The following is a 15988-nucleotide window of genomic DNA, read 5'->3' on the forward strand; positions in this document are numbered from 1 at the left end:
CTAGCTGCCATTTAGCTGCTGTCCCACCTGCCAAACTGTGCCCTTTACAAAGCTGCTTATCTGAGGCTGCATTAGGGCTACCTGCTACAATTAAGGAATGGAAAATTTTTGCTAGGGAAAAAAAAAAAGCCAGCAGTAACTGCCCAGCTCCATTGCTCAGTGCGAATATGGTTGGTCTGTCAGAGAGACTCCAAAGGGAAGAGGCCAAACGCCACCTTATGGCTCCATCTCGGGACCATTCCCTTCAGATCCGGAGCACAGCATGGCGCTGTGAAGCCAGGCTGATACCAGATGGAGGAAGTCTCAAACTGCTACTAAAGAAGATGGGGCAAAACCCCACCAGCTAGGACAAATCCTTTGTGGGCAGGGAAAGCTAAGCACCGCAGCCTAGGCTCGGAGTCCAGGCCCTGGGAAGAGGCAGAGTGGAGCACGGCACAAGCCATGGCGCTGGCTCTGAGGGCAGACTGGGTTAGCCTCCCTGTCTGTCCATTGTACCTGGTCCACTGTACCTTAGTCTTTTTTTTTTTGTCTTCCCCTTTTATTTTGTGAGATACGCAGAGATAAATGGAAATAAATGTTAAAGAAATAGGCACTTTCAAACTCATAGGACTCCATCCCCTTTGGGACGAGCTGGCTTTAGGGGAGAAGTTTGGGCTTTTTGTGAGGAGGATGAGTGAGTGGGACTTCCCCCACTGGCAGCAGTTGCCTTTGCCTCACACTTTGGGGGCCTCCTGGCCCCCTGCATGCCGAGTCTTTCTTGGCCCTGCAAGCCCAGCACAAGGCTTTGGCTGCATGGCTTCATCTCCGCAGTGTAAGTACCTAGACAGTGCCTACCAGCAATAGCCTTGCTGCAGTGGCCCGGGCTTGGTCATGTTATTCCCAGCGTGGTCTGTGCTGAGATGCTCGTTCTCTGTCTCTCCCTTCTCCTGTCTCAGCCCACAGGTAAGCTCGTTGACCACCTGAAAAAGTCACCAAGCCTTACACATGGCAGAGAAGTGGAGCCCACAGGAGTGTTTGTTCCCTCACGTTTTCCCTGGGTCAGCTATCAAAGGTTTGGGCTAAGAACACGGCATCAAACAGGGAGGGAAACCCCGAGTGTTCTTGGACAACGGGAAAGAAGGTACATGTGCATATATACAGGCGTTCTGCCAACTGCCGCTTTTGGTGAAAGCAAATCGCTGCATTTGAAGCAGAGGTTTGAGCTGTGCACATGGCAGTGCCCGGTCAGTGCTCAGTGAGTGGCACATCCATGTGGCGAAAGCATCGTCACCAGCTGTGGTTTACCGGCACAGCCAAAGTATTCTTGCTGCTCGCTCCCTGCTTCCCAGCTGGCTGGCTTCCCAAAGCGTGATGCTTAGCATGGTGTCCTTCCTCCCCAAACACACCCGCATATGAGCAGGTGCATGCGTGGCCGTGTAGCCTTGCCATCCTGGGCCCTGGTGGCGGTGCAAAGCAAAGCGTCCTGATGCCAGTGGTGCTGGGACGTGCATGCATGCACACGCCTGCGCACACGTGCTGTAGGAGCTTGCTTTGCCCTCGGGTTTGCATCCTCGAGTGGGGCTGCCCAACAGCAGAGCCAGGGAAAGGCTTCATCAGCCTCAGGTCACCCCAGGGGTGAAGCACCGGGGTAGGAACCAGCTGAGTGAGGGGAAAACACCATTTTGCATCTGGCACTTGCTCAGGCACCGGTCTGGCCGGGCAGGAAGCACCACGTGTCACTGAGCTCCAGCAAAGTCAGCAAGGAGTCAGTAAGGAGGTGCCCACAGTCACGTCAGGGAAAAGCTCATCAGTCTGTCTGCCACACGCTTCCACCCATCGTGCACATGCTGGTCAGGGCAGATTTGGCTTCCTCAGGCCCTGGCCTGTGGTGCTGCCCCTTGCACTGGCCCTCCCTTGCACGCTGGTGCTGTTTGCAGGTGCTGCTCTCTCTAGGAGCCGGCACTGACCAGGGGTTTGCAGTTCACGTGTAGGCAGGGCTGGGGCCGGCCGGCCCACACACCACGGGCACAGCCACATGCCTCCGCAGGAGGTTCACACCTCAACGTCCTCGGGTGCTGCTCTGCAGGAAGGGGCCAGGCGGTGGTTTTACTGCTGAGCACTAAATGCATTCACAACTGCTCAGCGCTGCAGAACAGTGTTACTGCAGCATCCCAAGAGGCTGGCAATGTCTCAGCCTCATCCAGGACTGACATTGCCACCAAACCCACCACCACCGACCCCTCTCTTTCCTGCAAACCCACAAGCAAAGTCCAGCCTGGTCCCGCAGCCAGCATGCTGGCCAGCAAGGGGGTGCAGGTAGATGTGCTTCCAGCAAAGCTCAGCATCACCCCAGGGCCGTATCCTGCTACACCCTGGGGTCCTCTGAGGATTAGTAACTGGCAGTAGAGCAGCTCTCAGGCCCTAGCCACCAGTGGGACAGCTTATGCAGAGCATGGCCTGGGCAGAAAGCGGCTACTGGCTTCCTCCTGGTGGGAATGATCTATCCTTTGGGAAGTGGAGGGGACCCAAAGAGGGCCACAGCTGCAGAGAGAGGCTTGGCAGGAGCCATTCCTGCAGGTGCCAAGAACTGAGGGCTCTCGGTGCACCTCGGTACAGCTGCAGGTGGGCAGGAGGTGAGCATACACACACACACAAAAAGGGGGCTGGCACAGAGGGTCTCTGAGCTCCCTGCTGGCACAGCGTCCCTGCGGAAAATGTGGAGCACTTGTGGCTGCGATGTGCCTGTGGGAAAGGACTTCTCTGGCAACAGGCTGGGGAGCATGCCCATCTCCAGGGGACTCCACGGCCTCCGATTATTGCTGAAGAAACAGACAGCAAAGCCAGCTTGTATGAAACCTGATTATTCAAATTTATTAACATCAAGAATTATGCAATGATGCTGTAGATTTTTTTTTTTTTTATTAACAAATAGAAAACAGACTGTATACAACAGTGACCCCTACAGCACTATGCATCCACAAGGTAAAAATGAATGTGTCCTCCAACATTACCAACCCTGGATTGCTGATTTCAACGTAGTTTGGATTCTTAACATTCGGAATACATGTGATAATACAATTAGATACCCTTCCACCACCTTTATTCATAACTCAATGCACTCGAAAGAGGGCTGCTCACTCCCTGTCTTTAGTGCAAGCGTGATATAATAAGGAGTATTAATATATAGTACCATTAAATTAAGTCCAGTAGTCTTGCCACATTGGTTCATTAGAACGTCCTGAAGTAGCGGAAAGTACAATATTCTAGTGACTTTTAACATTTGCAGGATAGCAGAAATTATAGATACACCCAACCTCTGAAGCCATGTGTACTCCCCTCCCCTTCCCTGCAGTACCCTGCTTTCCAAAGAGAGCCTGCCTGGCTCCGCTCTGGGGGCGGCTGGCCTTGTGCTCCTTGCCTTTGTAAATGCTCCGATGCACTTCACTGGTGAGAGGTGACAGAATGGCGCTTGCACGCATAGAACCGCGGGATTAACAAAAAAAGGCCATATCTCGCTCTTTCCATCCCCTCCCTGGGGAAGCGTGAGACCCACTCACTTCTCCTGCCCCCTTCCCCGCGAGACACACAAAAAGAGGCTCCGAAGCCCGGAGCCTGGGATTTCGGGTCTCTCACAAACAAGGCGACGACAACTCACGTCATATCGGGATCTGCCAATACACACGGTCACTGGATCGGTTTTAACACGCATCGTAATAGGACTGAACAGTTTCCAGCTGACAAAGGGGACCGCCTCTCCGGCGACCCCACATGCTGTCCCAAACCCAAACCTACTCAGGAAATAATGGGGGGGAGGGAAAGGCTAAAAAAATAATTGGTAGCTTAGGTCCAGTTCCATGAAATTTCATATTCTACAGAGGATTAAAAAGCAGCCTACGGGGAATGGAGCCGGGCAGGAACCACAAGCCAGCTGCTGCAAATTACCAAGGAAGCTGCACTAAAATGGGCAGAACCAGCAGTGACTGGGCTGAAATAAAACACAGGACAGTAAAAAATATAAAAGCGAAAGGAAATGAAAAAAAAAAACCAACAACCAACTCCCAAAGGTTTGGTGGGTCCAGTTCTGCCTGGGCAAAACATTAAGACTTGCAAAAAATAAAAAATAAAGAGAGAGGAGATTATAAAAACCACTAGTAACTATTTTACATGTTTAAAAAAAAGATCCCATTCCACCCACCTAAAGCCTGGCTGTGAAATGCAGTCGCATGAGAGAGGGCGAGAGATGCACATGAGCAGAAATTCAGCCAGAGACTGGAAATGATTTTGGAGTCGGATTCCCTCATTTGGCGCTGGGGCGAAGTTCCTAAATGCCGTGGTCAGAACTGGTTGGCGTGGAGGTCTGCTGCCTGGGCAGCACCTCCGTCTGTACAGAAGGACTGAGGAATGGGCGGCTCTGGCTCAGAGGGACCCATCTCCACTCCTAGGCATCCCCACCGCGACTGGAGGAAAGCACTAGTTACGTTGCATAGTGGTCGAAGCTGCCGAGATACTCCAGTGCCGCTCTGTAGCACAGCTGGTACTGGTCCTGCAAGGCAACAAGGGAGGAAGCGTGAGAAGCAGCGACCCAAGGACATCAGGTAGCGGGGTTTAACATCCAGAGATGCCGGCTCCCCTCCCTTTGCCCACAGATCTCCCACCACCCTGGGGAGGAGGGGTCACTCACCTCTGTCTGCACCATGGCTGGCCGCTGCGTTCGCAAGGTCTTCACCGTCTGGAACATGTCCACCACCCCCTCGTAGCGCATCCTCTCCAGCACGATGCTGAGCGTGATGAACACGCCTGTGCGCCCGACCCCAGCGCTGCGCAGAGCAAGAGGTGCCGTTAGAGACCTGCCAGCCCCAGCGAGGCTCTGCAGAGCTCCTACGAGTGGTGCAAGCTCATGGAGCAAGGGGACCTGCACAGTGGGGCCAGGCGAGGCCACAGGGACATTGCCAGACAAAGGCACCCCCAGCCCCATGGGGCCCACCGATTCTGCCTCGCCTCTGGGCCAAGCTGCTGTGGCATCCTGCCCTGCCCTAGGACTCCTCCAAGGGGCTACAAATCAGTACCACCAGGGCACAGGGCTAGTCTAGTCACCTGGCACAAAGGCTGCCAGTGGCACCCATGGATGTTGTCGCCTCTTTGTCCCCTGCCTGCCTCTTGCCAGCGGCATGCAGGAGGGGCACCATGTGCAGGGGAGCTGGCAGCAGCTAGGGTGAGCGAGGTAGGGGACATCTCCGAAGGCAGAGGTGGGCGCTGACCTGTTCCCACTCACCTGCAGTGCACCGTGATGGGCCCGTCCTGCCCAAACTGCTCCTTGGTCTTGTGCACCTGCCCAATGAAGTCGATGAAGCCCTCTCCCGTCTTTGGCACTCCCTGCTCAGGCCAGTCTGTGAACTGGAACTGGCGGATGGTCCGTGACTGGCCGTCCTGTGGGAACAAGGGCGTTAGACGTGAACCGTGGGTGAGGAGACAGCAAGAGGGGCTGATCTCACTCCCCTCAGCACTGATGCTGCTGACTTGCTCTCAGACCCCCTTGCCCAGGCCAGGTGAGAGGGTGCACAGGCCATGGATGAGCCCAGGCAGATTTTTCACTGAGTGTTCAGGGCCTGCCTCTGCTCTCTCATGTTCACCCCAGGGCGGCCGAGCGAAGCAGAACTTTGGGCCCCTGCAAGGTCTGTTGGGCCCTGGTCCTCTTTGGGGTCCAGCTCCACCCCAGCACCACGTTTGCTGTGACACAGGGGTCCTGCGCCCAGTCAGATGCTGCACATGGAGACGCCAGGTGCAGGGGAGCCCGTGTTAAATGCTTGCCCACGTGCACAGCACAGGCAAGGCAGGGTCTGGTGCTGACAGGGATCAGTGAGCTGCTCACCAGGGCTGATGCAGCTGGCAAGGAAGGAACTTGCTGTGAGAGGAGCAGCAGGTGAGGGGCAGCAGTCCCTTCTGCCTGCAGCGCAAGGCAGCACCTTGCTTTCTGGTCCCTCCAGGAGCTGCTGCAGGCACGGGGCAGAGCAGAGGTGGGGCAGAGGCACGGGGGGCAGGGGAGCTGGGGAGCCAGCAGTTGCACTCACCCTGGCATCCGTCACCTTGAACTCCCGGAGGATGTACTGCGGCATGTTGTACTCTGCCATGGGGTCCACCACGAAGTACTGGTACCGGGCAGAGCGCTCTGCAGGCCAGTACTGATGGCATTTCTCCTGTGGATGAGGAGCATGGTAAGACATGAGCACTGGCAAGCTGCCACTCCTCCCTCCCACTCCTTGGGAGCATATGTAGCTGTGAGGCCACAGGGTCAGCCATGGGATACGCCAGCAGGAGGCTGGCCCAGAGCGGCTGGTACTGGGAACAGACTGGGGTGAGCTGAGAGGTTGTGCCCACAGACAGCAGCCACACAGCCCCCTTGTCCCCCGAGCAGGATTCGTACCCGGCCCATCTCACGCAGCTTTGTCAACATCACCACGATGGTGGAGTTGTGCTCCCAGAGCATCCGCCAGAAATCCTCTGTGGTCTCAGCCAGCGGTCCCTGCGTGGCGATGTAGGCCTTCTGCTGCCTGTGACAAACAGAACAGTGCTCAGACCAGCACCTGGGAAGTGGGCAGCAGCTGTCCCAGGGGCTGGTGGGCTGGAGGCAGGGGCTCTGTGCAACTGGGAGCAGGGCTGGCAATGCAGCTGCAGGAGGCAGGTCTCTAGGATCAGCCATGGACTCTGGGGGAGGGATGAGCCTGCCCAGCACGTCTTCCAAGTGCTCCCCACAGATGCAGTGGGCATCAGTGGGTGCAGGATCCAGAAAGGCTGCTAGTCCTTCCTGGGGTGAGTGTCCCAGCCCAGCCTCTTGCTGCTGCTTGTCTCTAGCACCACTGCACTAAGAGCTTTCTCAGCACCCAGGCCCACATGAGCGGGCTGCCAGCACCCATCCGGGCTGAAAGGAGAGGCTTGGGGGACAATCCCAGCAGCACCCCTGGGTTCCTGCACATTTACTCTCAGCAGCACCCACTGTCCCTCCCATTGCATGGGAAGACACAGAGCAACTGAATCAGGTCACCTGGATCACGCATGCCAGCTAATAACTAGAGCAGTGTGGAAACCACAAATACAATTTTGCCAGCTTCTCTGAAGCTTTCAAATTTGTCCTCGGTTCCACTGCAAACCAGAGCATCTCTCAAAATGTCCTGTGTGAAAGCAGAGCTTGATCTGACCCAGCCCAGCACCCCCCCTGAAGAAAGCACCCTCGATGCTTTGGGCTCTGAGAAGGGCCAGCTCCAGCGTGCTGGTTCTTTGGCTTTGCTGAGCATCCAGTCTGGCACGCCGGGCACGCCTGCTTCACCACTGCGGGGCGCCGGAGCCCGCGGGACGAGGGGCGGCATCCTCCCATCCATCCTCCCATCCAGCATTTCATCTCTCTGCTGGTGCTAAAAATTAATGAACGTGCTGCAGGACAGCTGTAATGTGCAGGATGAAGACAGGGGCTGCTTCAAGGTGGATTTATAAGACATCATAAAAAGCAGGGAGTAGGGGTGCAGAATGAAACAAGAGAGCTAATAAAGATGCAGTATCAGTGATGTTTGCAGGACCTTGGGCCAACTGATCTCTTTAGATAATACAGAGAAGATTGCTCGGTTCAAAAGAAAGGACGGGAAGAGATGACAGTGCTCTTCAGGGATGGGTAGGTAGCACATGAAATGGTACCACCTGCTGTGCTGGCAGCCCTCCCTCCATAGCGTCACCAAAGGGCAAAAACCAGGATCGCTCTTAATAGCTCTGGAGCCAGGACACAGTGTCTGCAGCCCGCCTGCCAGACCCTGGGCTGCTGGGGTGGGTGCATAGGCAGGCAGCCGCAGTAATGACATGGTGCTGGCCGGCTCGGAGCCACACAGGCAGGAGGGAGCAGAGGCTGCTCTGTGACAGCTTTTCTCCAGCAACTTCATCCTCCCCCATTACTCTGTCCCACCCTGCAGGAGCCTGGCTTGCTGAGGCTTTGCTGTGTTGGGATGCTCCCAGGGTTGCTCCCCTTCTGCTCCTTGCCCACTCTTGGCTCCTTGTAGCCCTTCCCCCTGGGAACCCTTTCTGGGCTCAGCTGCTGGAGCAGGGACAGAGGCACAGAGCCGCTGGCCTGGCTGCACCAACATCTGTTCCCTTTGGCAGTGGCTGTTGCTCCCGCGAGGCCACCAGGCCATAAGAAGCATTTGGGCAGAGCCAAGCTGGAGAGGCACCGTGCCACATCCATCGTTGTATCCCCCGCTCCTGCGCTGGGTGACCCTACTGTGATGGCGTACAAAGCGATGACAGGAATGATCCTTGTATGTTCATCGTTGGGATTTGGTCTGGATTAGCGTCCGGGGATTGGCTGGGAAGGCGATGTGGCCACTGAGCTGTTTCCCTGCATTCTCTTCTCCCGGCACTTAGCATCTGAGAATGCGATGCCAGCAGTTGGATAGAGAAACCGTAAGTATTATTGCTGCACTAGATCTTAATTTGCGCTTTCTAAAAGGTATCCTGGGGAGCAGAACCCAGTGATGGGCTCCCCAGTGTCCAGCCCGAGTGCCCTGCCTGAGGATCCAGACTCCCCCCAAAATCAAGACATGGGACAATGAGCCTTGGGGTCCTGTCTGGATCAGCCATGCAATGCAAGCACACTTCTGCCTCTGGGTGCTACAGCTGAGGGGGGGCAGGTTTGCATTAGATGCTGCAGATAATACAACACATGCCAAGGGATGCCTACCAGAAGATACTATAAACCTCCACAGAAGCCAGCACAGCCTCCCACCCCAGCCATGTGGGCATCTGTCTACAGCAATACAAGCCAGCCTGGCAGTGCTCACTCACTAGCAGTCTTCACATATTGTAACTATACGCACTGGAGCGTCTGAGAAGATGGAAATAGATTAAATGCAACAAAGTGATCCCCAGCCCACCTCCAGGACCAGTCCTTGGGAAAGAGAAGGCAGCTCTGCCCAGCTTCCCAAGCAGAGCTTCCAAGCAGTTCCTAAGGTGGTCCTTACCTGTACCCATCTATGAAGCTGGCGTTGATGTAATCGGAGCCCTCGACACCCCGAATGGGCTGCAGACAGACTCTCGTCAGCTCATATGGCATGATGTTCACGAGGCGGTTCTTGAATTTGTTGCATGGGAGGTTGGCACTGATGAAACGTGAGGTATGTGCTTTAGAGTTGGCCAGCAGCTGAAAGAGGAGGAGACATGTCAGACCCCTGCTGTGGATGCATCAGTCTGGGGGCAAAATGGCAGCAGGCAGGGCAGGCAGGAGTCCCTCTGGGCATGCAGCTGCGCTCCCTCCTCTGATCGAGGGACAGCCACTGGGGACTAGGCCTTTCTGGACCACATGAAGGGCTCTGCCACCACGTTACAAGGAGGCTGCACCCAGCTGCTCTATTTCACACTAGATCAGTCTGTTTTTCAGTACCGTGACACTGCACACCTCGGTATGCCTTGGCCTCACTGCTGGCTTTCAGTGCATGGCTCTAGGCTCTGCATTGACCCATTGGTGCAGCCCCAAAGCCACCCATAGAGGAGTGGAGACCCACAGCAGCTCTCTGACCCACAAAGGGCCAGGCCATGACGCTGTGTACCTCGCTGAACCAGGGACACACGCGTGGTGGTGTCAGAGAAGGAAAGCTTTCCATCTTCCAACAAAGTCTTGCTATTTACTTCTCACCCCAGAAGAACCCAAGAAAAATGTGAGAATTGTGACAGTTTTAGGTAAAAAAGATCTATTTTGGGTTACTGTGAGACATTTTATGGTTCTCTTTGAGCCCTGTAAACTGGAGTCATGGTAAATGTGTTACTTAGATCTGCTGGCAGAGACATTCAAACAGAAGTTCCTCTTATTTTTTTCCCCCTTTTTCTTTTATTTCTTTTTTTTTTTCTTCCTTCCCCAAAAGATTCTCTCCAGCATCTCCAGAACTACCCTTCTCTCTGTGCGTGGCAGCTGGTCCCTGGCAGAGGTTCCCTGCAGAAGGAGCAGGGTTGCTCTTTGGAGAGTGATGCAGCCATGTGAGGCCCTCCTGCATCCTGCTCCGCAGGATTTCCCACACAGTGGACACTTACTGTTCTAGAGAGACTCTTGTTGTTCTTACAACAGGGCTGCTCGAGTCGAGTCTAATTCTGTGGCTGTCTTGAGGAGTTCCTCAGGGCAGGTGTCACCATGAGATACTAATGCAGCATGTTCTACTCTGCCAAGCCCAGGACACCAGCAGCTCTGGTGACCATGGGACAGAGCTGCTCAGCTTTCCCCAGGTTATGCAGAAAGTCAGTATTTTGCCTCTCCTGCTCCTTTGTCATTTGGAGGGAATCCCCATGGTGAAGCCGTATTGCTGCAGTTCATTTCACAACCTGCATGGTCTGCTGCGTCCCTGCATGAGCTATATTCCCCTGCACGACTTCACTGGACTAATGCACCTCATCTGAGAATATGGGTGCTTACCAGAGCTCACTTCCATCTCCAAGGCTGTAATAAATATCTGCAATAGGCATTCACAGATACAGAGAGCAAAATGTGGGCTTGGCTTCTTAAAAACAGTGTGCCTTAAAACACTGCCTTCACCAATTTTAGATGCTGAGGCTGGGTGTCGAGGTGGTTAAAAGATAACAGAGCTCAGCATTGAAGAAATGAGACTATAAACGTCTCACATATTTAAATTGGAGCTGTTTCCAGACAAGTTGTTCACAGTAACATCAATTATCACTAACACGATCTGCATCTGATTTCAGATGCAGCTCCTGCCACACAGTGAACCTAGAGCAGAACGTGCTGCTGAGAACTGCGCATCCATCTGCCTTTTATATCCTCCCCAGAAGCTGCCAGTCCAGGGGGGACCATGGCTGACACAGGCTTTACAATTCAAATGTATTTTAAATCACTGCCTACCTGGTTTAGAAGCACACAAAAGAATAACTGTCTGTAATGATCCATGGCTCTCCTCTCCCAGCTCCTGGACGAGCAGCTCGGTGGGGCTGTGCGGGCAGAGATAGGGCACCGGGGAAGGGGGGTGCCAGGGCTCTGTCACCTACCTTGAATTCCAGCTCCATTGCAGTAACGCTCTCGCCTGGTGGCACCTGGGTCAGCTTCTGGATGTGAGCAAAGAGGTTGCGTGCAGGCACCTCGGTATTGCCACACGTGGCTGCCTCCAGCAAGGCCTCGTGGATGAAGATGTACTGGTCCTCTGTCTGCACCATGTAGTTGCGCTGAGAGCGCATGCACGTCACGTGGCCATAGATGTCCACGGTCTTCTCATGCTTCATCCGCTCCAGCATGGCGTCAATGACAATGAAGCAACCAGTTCGGCCCACGCCAGCGCTGCGGGAACAAAGCAGGTGGCTTGAGATGACACCGTCTCCTACAAACACCACACAAGCTCTGCTCTTGCTTAACAGAGCACCTGGACCTAGAGCCCACAAAGGGGAGTAAAGGCTGCTCCCACACTAAAGGCTGATGAGCTAAGCCCCAAACAAGAGGTGACAGGAGGAGTGAGGGAGAGAGGCACAGGAGAATGTGGGGGCTACTCAGCCCTTCTGCTGTCCCCCTTTCTCTGATGGAGCAGAAAGGACATGGTGTCACCCCGCTGGTCCCTGCAGTGGCTGGCAGCACCACCATGGGGGAAGGAGAAATGTGTTTAACAGCCAGGAGAGTGACGGCGTACGTGTGCATGGAGTCAGAAGACCCAAAGTCCAGGCTGGGCCTCGGCATCAGTGAAGCCCATAATTTCAAGCCTGCTTGTCCCCTAACCTGGGTCACTGTTTCCTAACCCATAAAATGAGGACAGCCAGCTCGAGAGGGGAAAGCAGAAAGGCGAGGTGACGTCTTTCTATGCTGAGCCCTTTGCTCGAGCACTGGATGCCCCTCCATGTCCGTTAGAAAGGCAGTAGCAATCCCCAAACTGCTCACCCTGAGAACACCCTGAAAACAACAGACATGCTATCATGACATGTAAACACAGGCAGAGATACGCAGCTAGACATTTCCTCATTTATGGTGCAAGTCAGATCCTTAACAGGGCTTTAATACAGCTTGTTTGTGTGTTAATTATACCCCACTCCCATCTGAAACAGAGCATGAAAGAAGAGCATTAAACACTGCTGGTAAGGCGTATGCTGGAAGAGCAATGATGGAGTGGTTTGTTCAGTAATAGTCCCCACTTGGCTGGTATAGATAAATCTTGCCTGGATAAGATGCTGAGCCTTAGTGGACTAATATTTTGCTTAAAGAGCTGCCTTTCTACCCTGCAAAATAGTTCTGCTGTAAATACCGTGTATGAATGTTTGTAGAGGTCACTGCATGTGTGTCTGTCAATGATGTGCCTCTCAAAGGGACCATGTACTTATGCTGGGCACAGATCGTTTCATTTTTAAATGGTAATTGCAGTTTTGTAAAAGTGTTTTGGTACCCTGAAACCTTCCCTGCAGGAACAGGAGACCCCACTTTTATGAGGGCAGGCCAAAGCTCCTTCAGCCAAGCAGCACGTTTCCAGGTGCAGCTTCACAAACACTTAGTCCTACCTGCAATGGACAACCATGGGCCCAGCATCCGGTGGGTTACAAGCCTTGACCCGTCGCAGGAAAGCTAAGATCGGGGTTGGGTATTCTGGTACCCCGTGATCAGGCCAAGCCATGAACTGGAACTGTCGCAGCTCTCGCTTCTCACTGGAGCCGTTCTGTTGAAGACAAAGAGGAGTTGTTTTGCATGAGAACTGTCTCATCGTAGGATGGGAACCCACTGATGAGGTAACAAGGTACCCAGGGGCTGGGTAGCAACAGGCGTGTAATGCTGTGTGTGATCATGCATGTATTGGGCTTTTGCCACTGAAAATTTGGAGGCAAAATACAGGCTTCTTGCAAGGCATCTGTACACACGGATGCTGTATAGAAAGCCAACTGATACAGAAAGCAGAGCAGCTCTGTGGGAGTGGAGCAGACTGACAGAAAGGTGAAAGACTCCTTTCTGCACAGCACACGGTCACTACCCGCGTACTCACTGCTCGTTCAGGGAAGAACGGGCACTAGGCATGGAAGGGCCACAGCAGCCAGTTCCCTCCCTGCTCCTCTGCACACGGGTCTCTGTGGGATGGCTGATCAGCCCTGTGCCTGCAGAGGCTGCCCGGCTCCTGTCAGGTGTGGCCGAGTGATCTATGCAGCAATGCAGTAGGACTGGCTGGGTGACTGCTGGGGGCCAGGTGCCTTCCTGGGGTGTGAGCGTGTCCCCATGGCACACTGCTGTGCTCTCTGCCAGCACGGCCCCGACTCAGTCACGCACGGAGGCAGCCTGCTGCAAAGCCTGTTTGCATTGCCATGACACGCTGCTGCTAGCAATGCCCCAAGGGATTTCCAAACACTAATGAGGTACGCAGCAGACAGGAGAGAAGGGCATGCGCACACATCAGCAAGGCCCCTACATTTGCATTGTTAGTGACAGGAGTGCTAAAAATTCACTGCTTCCCGTGTTGTCCTTCTAATGGGAGGACAGCTGTTACATGTACACTCGCCAGAGGCGAGCATGGCCCCGCTCTGGGGCCCATCACAGAGTCTGTACGCATACAGGAGAGCAGCAGGTGTCCTGGCCAAAATTCAGTGGTGGCCAGATGCACAACCTGCAGCTGGTCTCCCACTGCAGCCCAGCTGTGAGAAACGGCCCATGTGTGGACTAGCCACAGGCTTGGCCAAGCCAGGCATGGTCGGCGGGCTCTACCTGTGGGCTCGGCAGCATCCCGCAGCATCGGGCAGCGGTGGAAGTGCCCCACCATGGCACATACCTTGTACAATGCAAAGGTGCGGACGGTGTAGGTCGCCAGCTCAACTGTGTCCAGCAGTGTCACCTGGATCATCCCATAGGTTTCCGTACCCCGGCTCGGCCAGTACTGGTCGCACTTTACCTACGGGGAAGAGAGGAGAAAGGGCCAGTGCTTGGCTGCTCACTGGGGCATTCGGGGTGAGGAATAGGGCTGTGCCCTCCAAAGGGTAAAGACAGAAAAGAGTCACTGTGTGTGGGGTCCCAAACACCCAGATTTCCTTCTCTCCGAGTGTCCCAATCCCCAGCAGAGAGGCAGCACACTCTGGGCTCCCTTCCACAAGATTCACATTCAAAGAGGGGATTTTTTTTGTGCCTGCCATAATTTTTCTTCTCTACCTCCTGTTTGGGAAGATGGGGGTCTTTGGGGCTGTGCTTGCAGCATCCCTCTGCCAGAGCAATGCCTGGATGGAGACAACGTTGGCAGCTGTGGGTTGGTGGGAGGAGAGCTGGTGGAGCAGGACAGGGGAAGCAGTCGTTTCTCTGGGGAAGGCAAGGTGAGGAAGACGCAGCCTGTATCGCCACCAGCTCCGTGCTCTTCCAGCCCAAGGTCCTCAACCCACAGCACTGAGTTGAGACAGGACACAGCTCTGGGTCCATTATGGTGGAGGACGCAACAGGTAATACTTTCCTCTTGTAGCATCCCTAGTCCCCGGGGTATTCCTGCGACCATGAGCCCCAAACAGCAAACCACTCTGGTGAAAGACAGGACACAGCCCACGCCAGAGCTCCAGCCCGGATGCCATGTCCACGGGGCTGACCCTGCCACCCTTTCTGCATTGTCGCGGGCTGGAGTGTATTGAGCATCTGCGAGAGATGCCAGCCTGCCCTTCTGGCAGGTGGTGCCTCCCTGGAAATCTACATCTCCCAGGTGTTTCAAGAACTGCTCCGCAGCAAGGCACAGATGCCAGCTCAGACACAAACACAACTTGTTCTCCATCTGCAAGAAGACACAGACTGTGGCCAAACCATCCCTTCAACCCCTTCCTGCAGGCAGCAGTGTTCCATCACTAAAACACCGCTACTCCCTAGAGACCCCTGCCTGCAGCATCTTTTTCTCCCCCTCCCAACCCCACAGCCAGAACACTCTGAGCTACTGGTCACAGCTCCTGCTGCAAGCCCACTTGGCAGAAAGCCCTAACACATCCCCAGGGCCCCATCCCTCTGCCCCCTTCGTCTCCCTGTGCATCCCTCCCTGCTCACCTACTGATGTCCTCCTCCTCCTCCTATTCACATCTCAGCATTTGCAAACTACTCCTCCAGTTTTGTTCTCTCCAGCCCTGAACTCCGTATTTAATTTGGCGCCCTGAGCATCCCTATTTCATCTGGCACCTGGCTCCCCCGCCCCACAGAGCCTGGCTGACAGGAGGAAGACTTCATTCCCACCCATGTGCACTGCACCGAAAATGGTTTCCCGCCCTAGGAGAGAGGAGTGAATGGAAGATCATCTGTGCTTGTCAGGGAATAGTAAACTTAATTATTAGCCGAGCGTGTTTACAGGGGAATGTGTGGGAAGGGAAACAACAGGCTTAATTAGAAATCAATGAAGTTCTGCCTTTTAATTGAAGGCACTTCAAGCAGGGTGGGACTTGTGAGAGCTAAGAGCCCTCATCCTGTACTCTGGCTGCTGGAGTGTGGCAACCTGGGGTCAGAGGGATGCATCTCTCCCCGCTTTTTTTGGCATCTTCCCTCAGTAAGTCCTGCCCTGGCACAAGTGCCTGGAGCAAGGCTGCCTGATGGGGTACTGCGGGCACCTGCACACCCAGAGCAGCTCCGCTGCCTCCTGGCCAGGGTCTCCTGCCCTTCAGGCTGCTGTGCTGCCTTGGATCCGTGTTTGCAGCATGGCAAGCCCTGCACAAATCTCAGAATATTTCTCTTCCTTGCTTGGCACAGAGCAGCCCGTTATTTTACACTGACTAGCTGCAGAGTGAACGACTCAAAGGTCACAAACCTTATTTCACAGCTAAACCGATCCTATCCTCACAAGCGGGTGGCAGCTGCATCTCTGGCCACTCGAGTCTGTCTCACCTGGCTTGGGGATGATGTGACCCCTCTTTAAAGGAGGAGAGGGGAGGGCAGAATGGCATCCTGCAAATGCTGGGGACAGCCACTTGCCCTGTTTGCAGGGGAGCAGCACAGCATGGCCTGGGCCTGCACCTTGGGGACAGCGGTCCCCTCCTGCCACCCACGTGCTACGGGGCCGTGTGTGCTCGAGCA

General features: G+C 54.6%; 1 protein-coding gene across 22 annotated transcripts in view; it reads right to left on the reverse strand.

Moving 5' to 3' along the window:
- Positions 1-2824: 2824 nt before the first annotated feature.
- PTPRF (protein tyrosine phosphatase receptor type F) overlaps positions 2825-15988 on the reverse strand; it is a 389399-nt gene continuing 376235 nt past the window's right edge. For all 22 annotated transcript variants that reach the window (XM_075759629.1, XM_075759626.1, XM_075759638.1 and 19 more), the window contains 9 exons: positions 13737-13856; positions 12487-12641; positions 11002-11287; positions 8976-9154; positions 6401-6527; positions 6048-6173; positions 5252-5406; positions 4661-4796; positions 2825-4522 (listed from right to left, as the gene is read on the reverse strand). In XM_075759629.1, the coding sequence (XP_075615744.1) occupies positions 4454-4522; positions 4661-4796; positions 5252-5406; positions 6048-6173; positions 6401-6527; positions 8976-9154; positions 11002-11287; positions 12487-12641; positions 13737-13856 (1353 nt within the window). In that variant the 3' untranslated portion in view covers positions 2825-4453. The remainder of the gene's footprint in view (positions 4523-4660; positions 4797-5251; positions 5407-6047; positions 6174-6400; positions 6528-8975; positions 9155-11001; positions 11288-12486; positions 12642-13736; positions 13857-15988) is intronic.

Source organism: Balearica regulorum, chromosome 8 (genome assembly GCF_011004875.1).
Source record: "Balearica regulorum gibbericeps isolate bBalReg1 chromosome 8, bBalReg1.pri, whole genome shotgun sequence".
Taxonomy (NCBI): Eukaryota; Metazoa; Chordata; class Aves; order Gruiformes; family Gruidae; genus Balearica; species Balearica regulorum.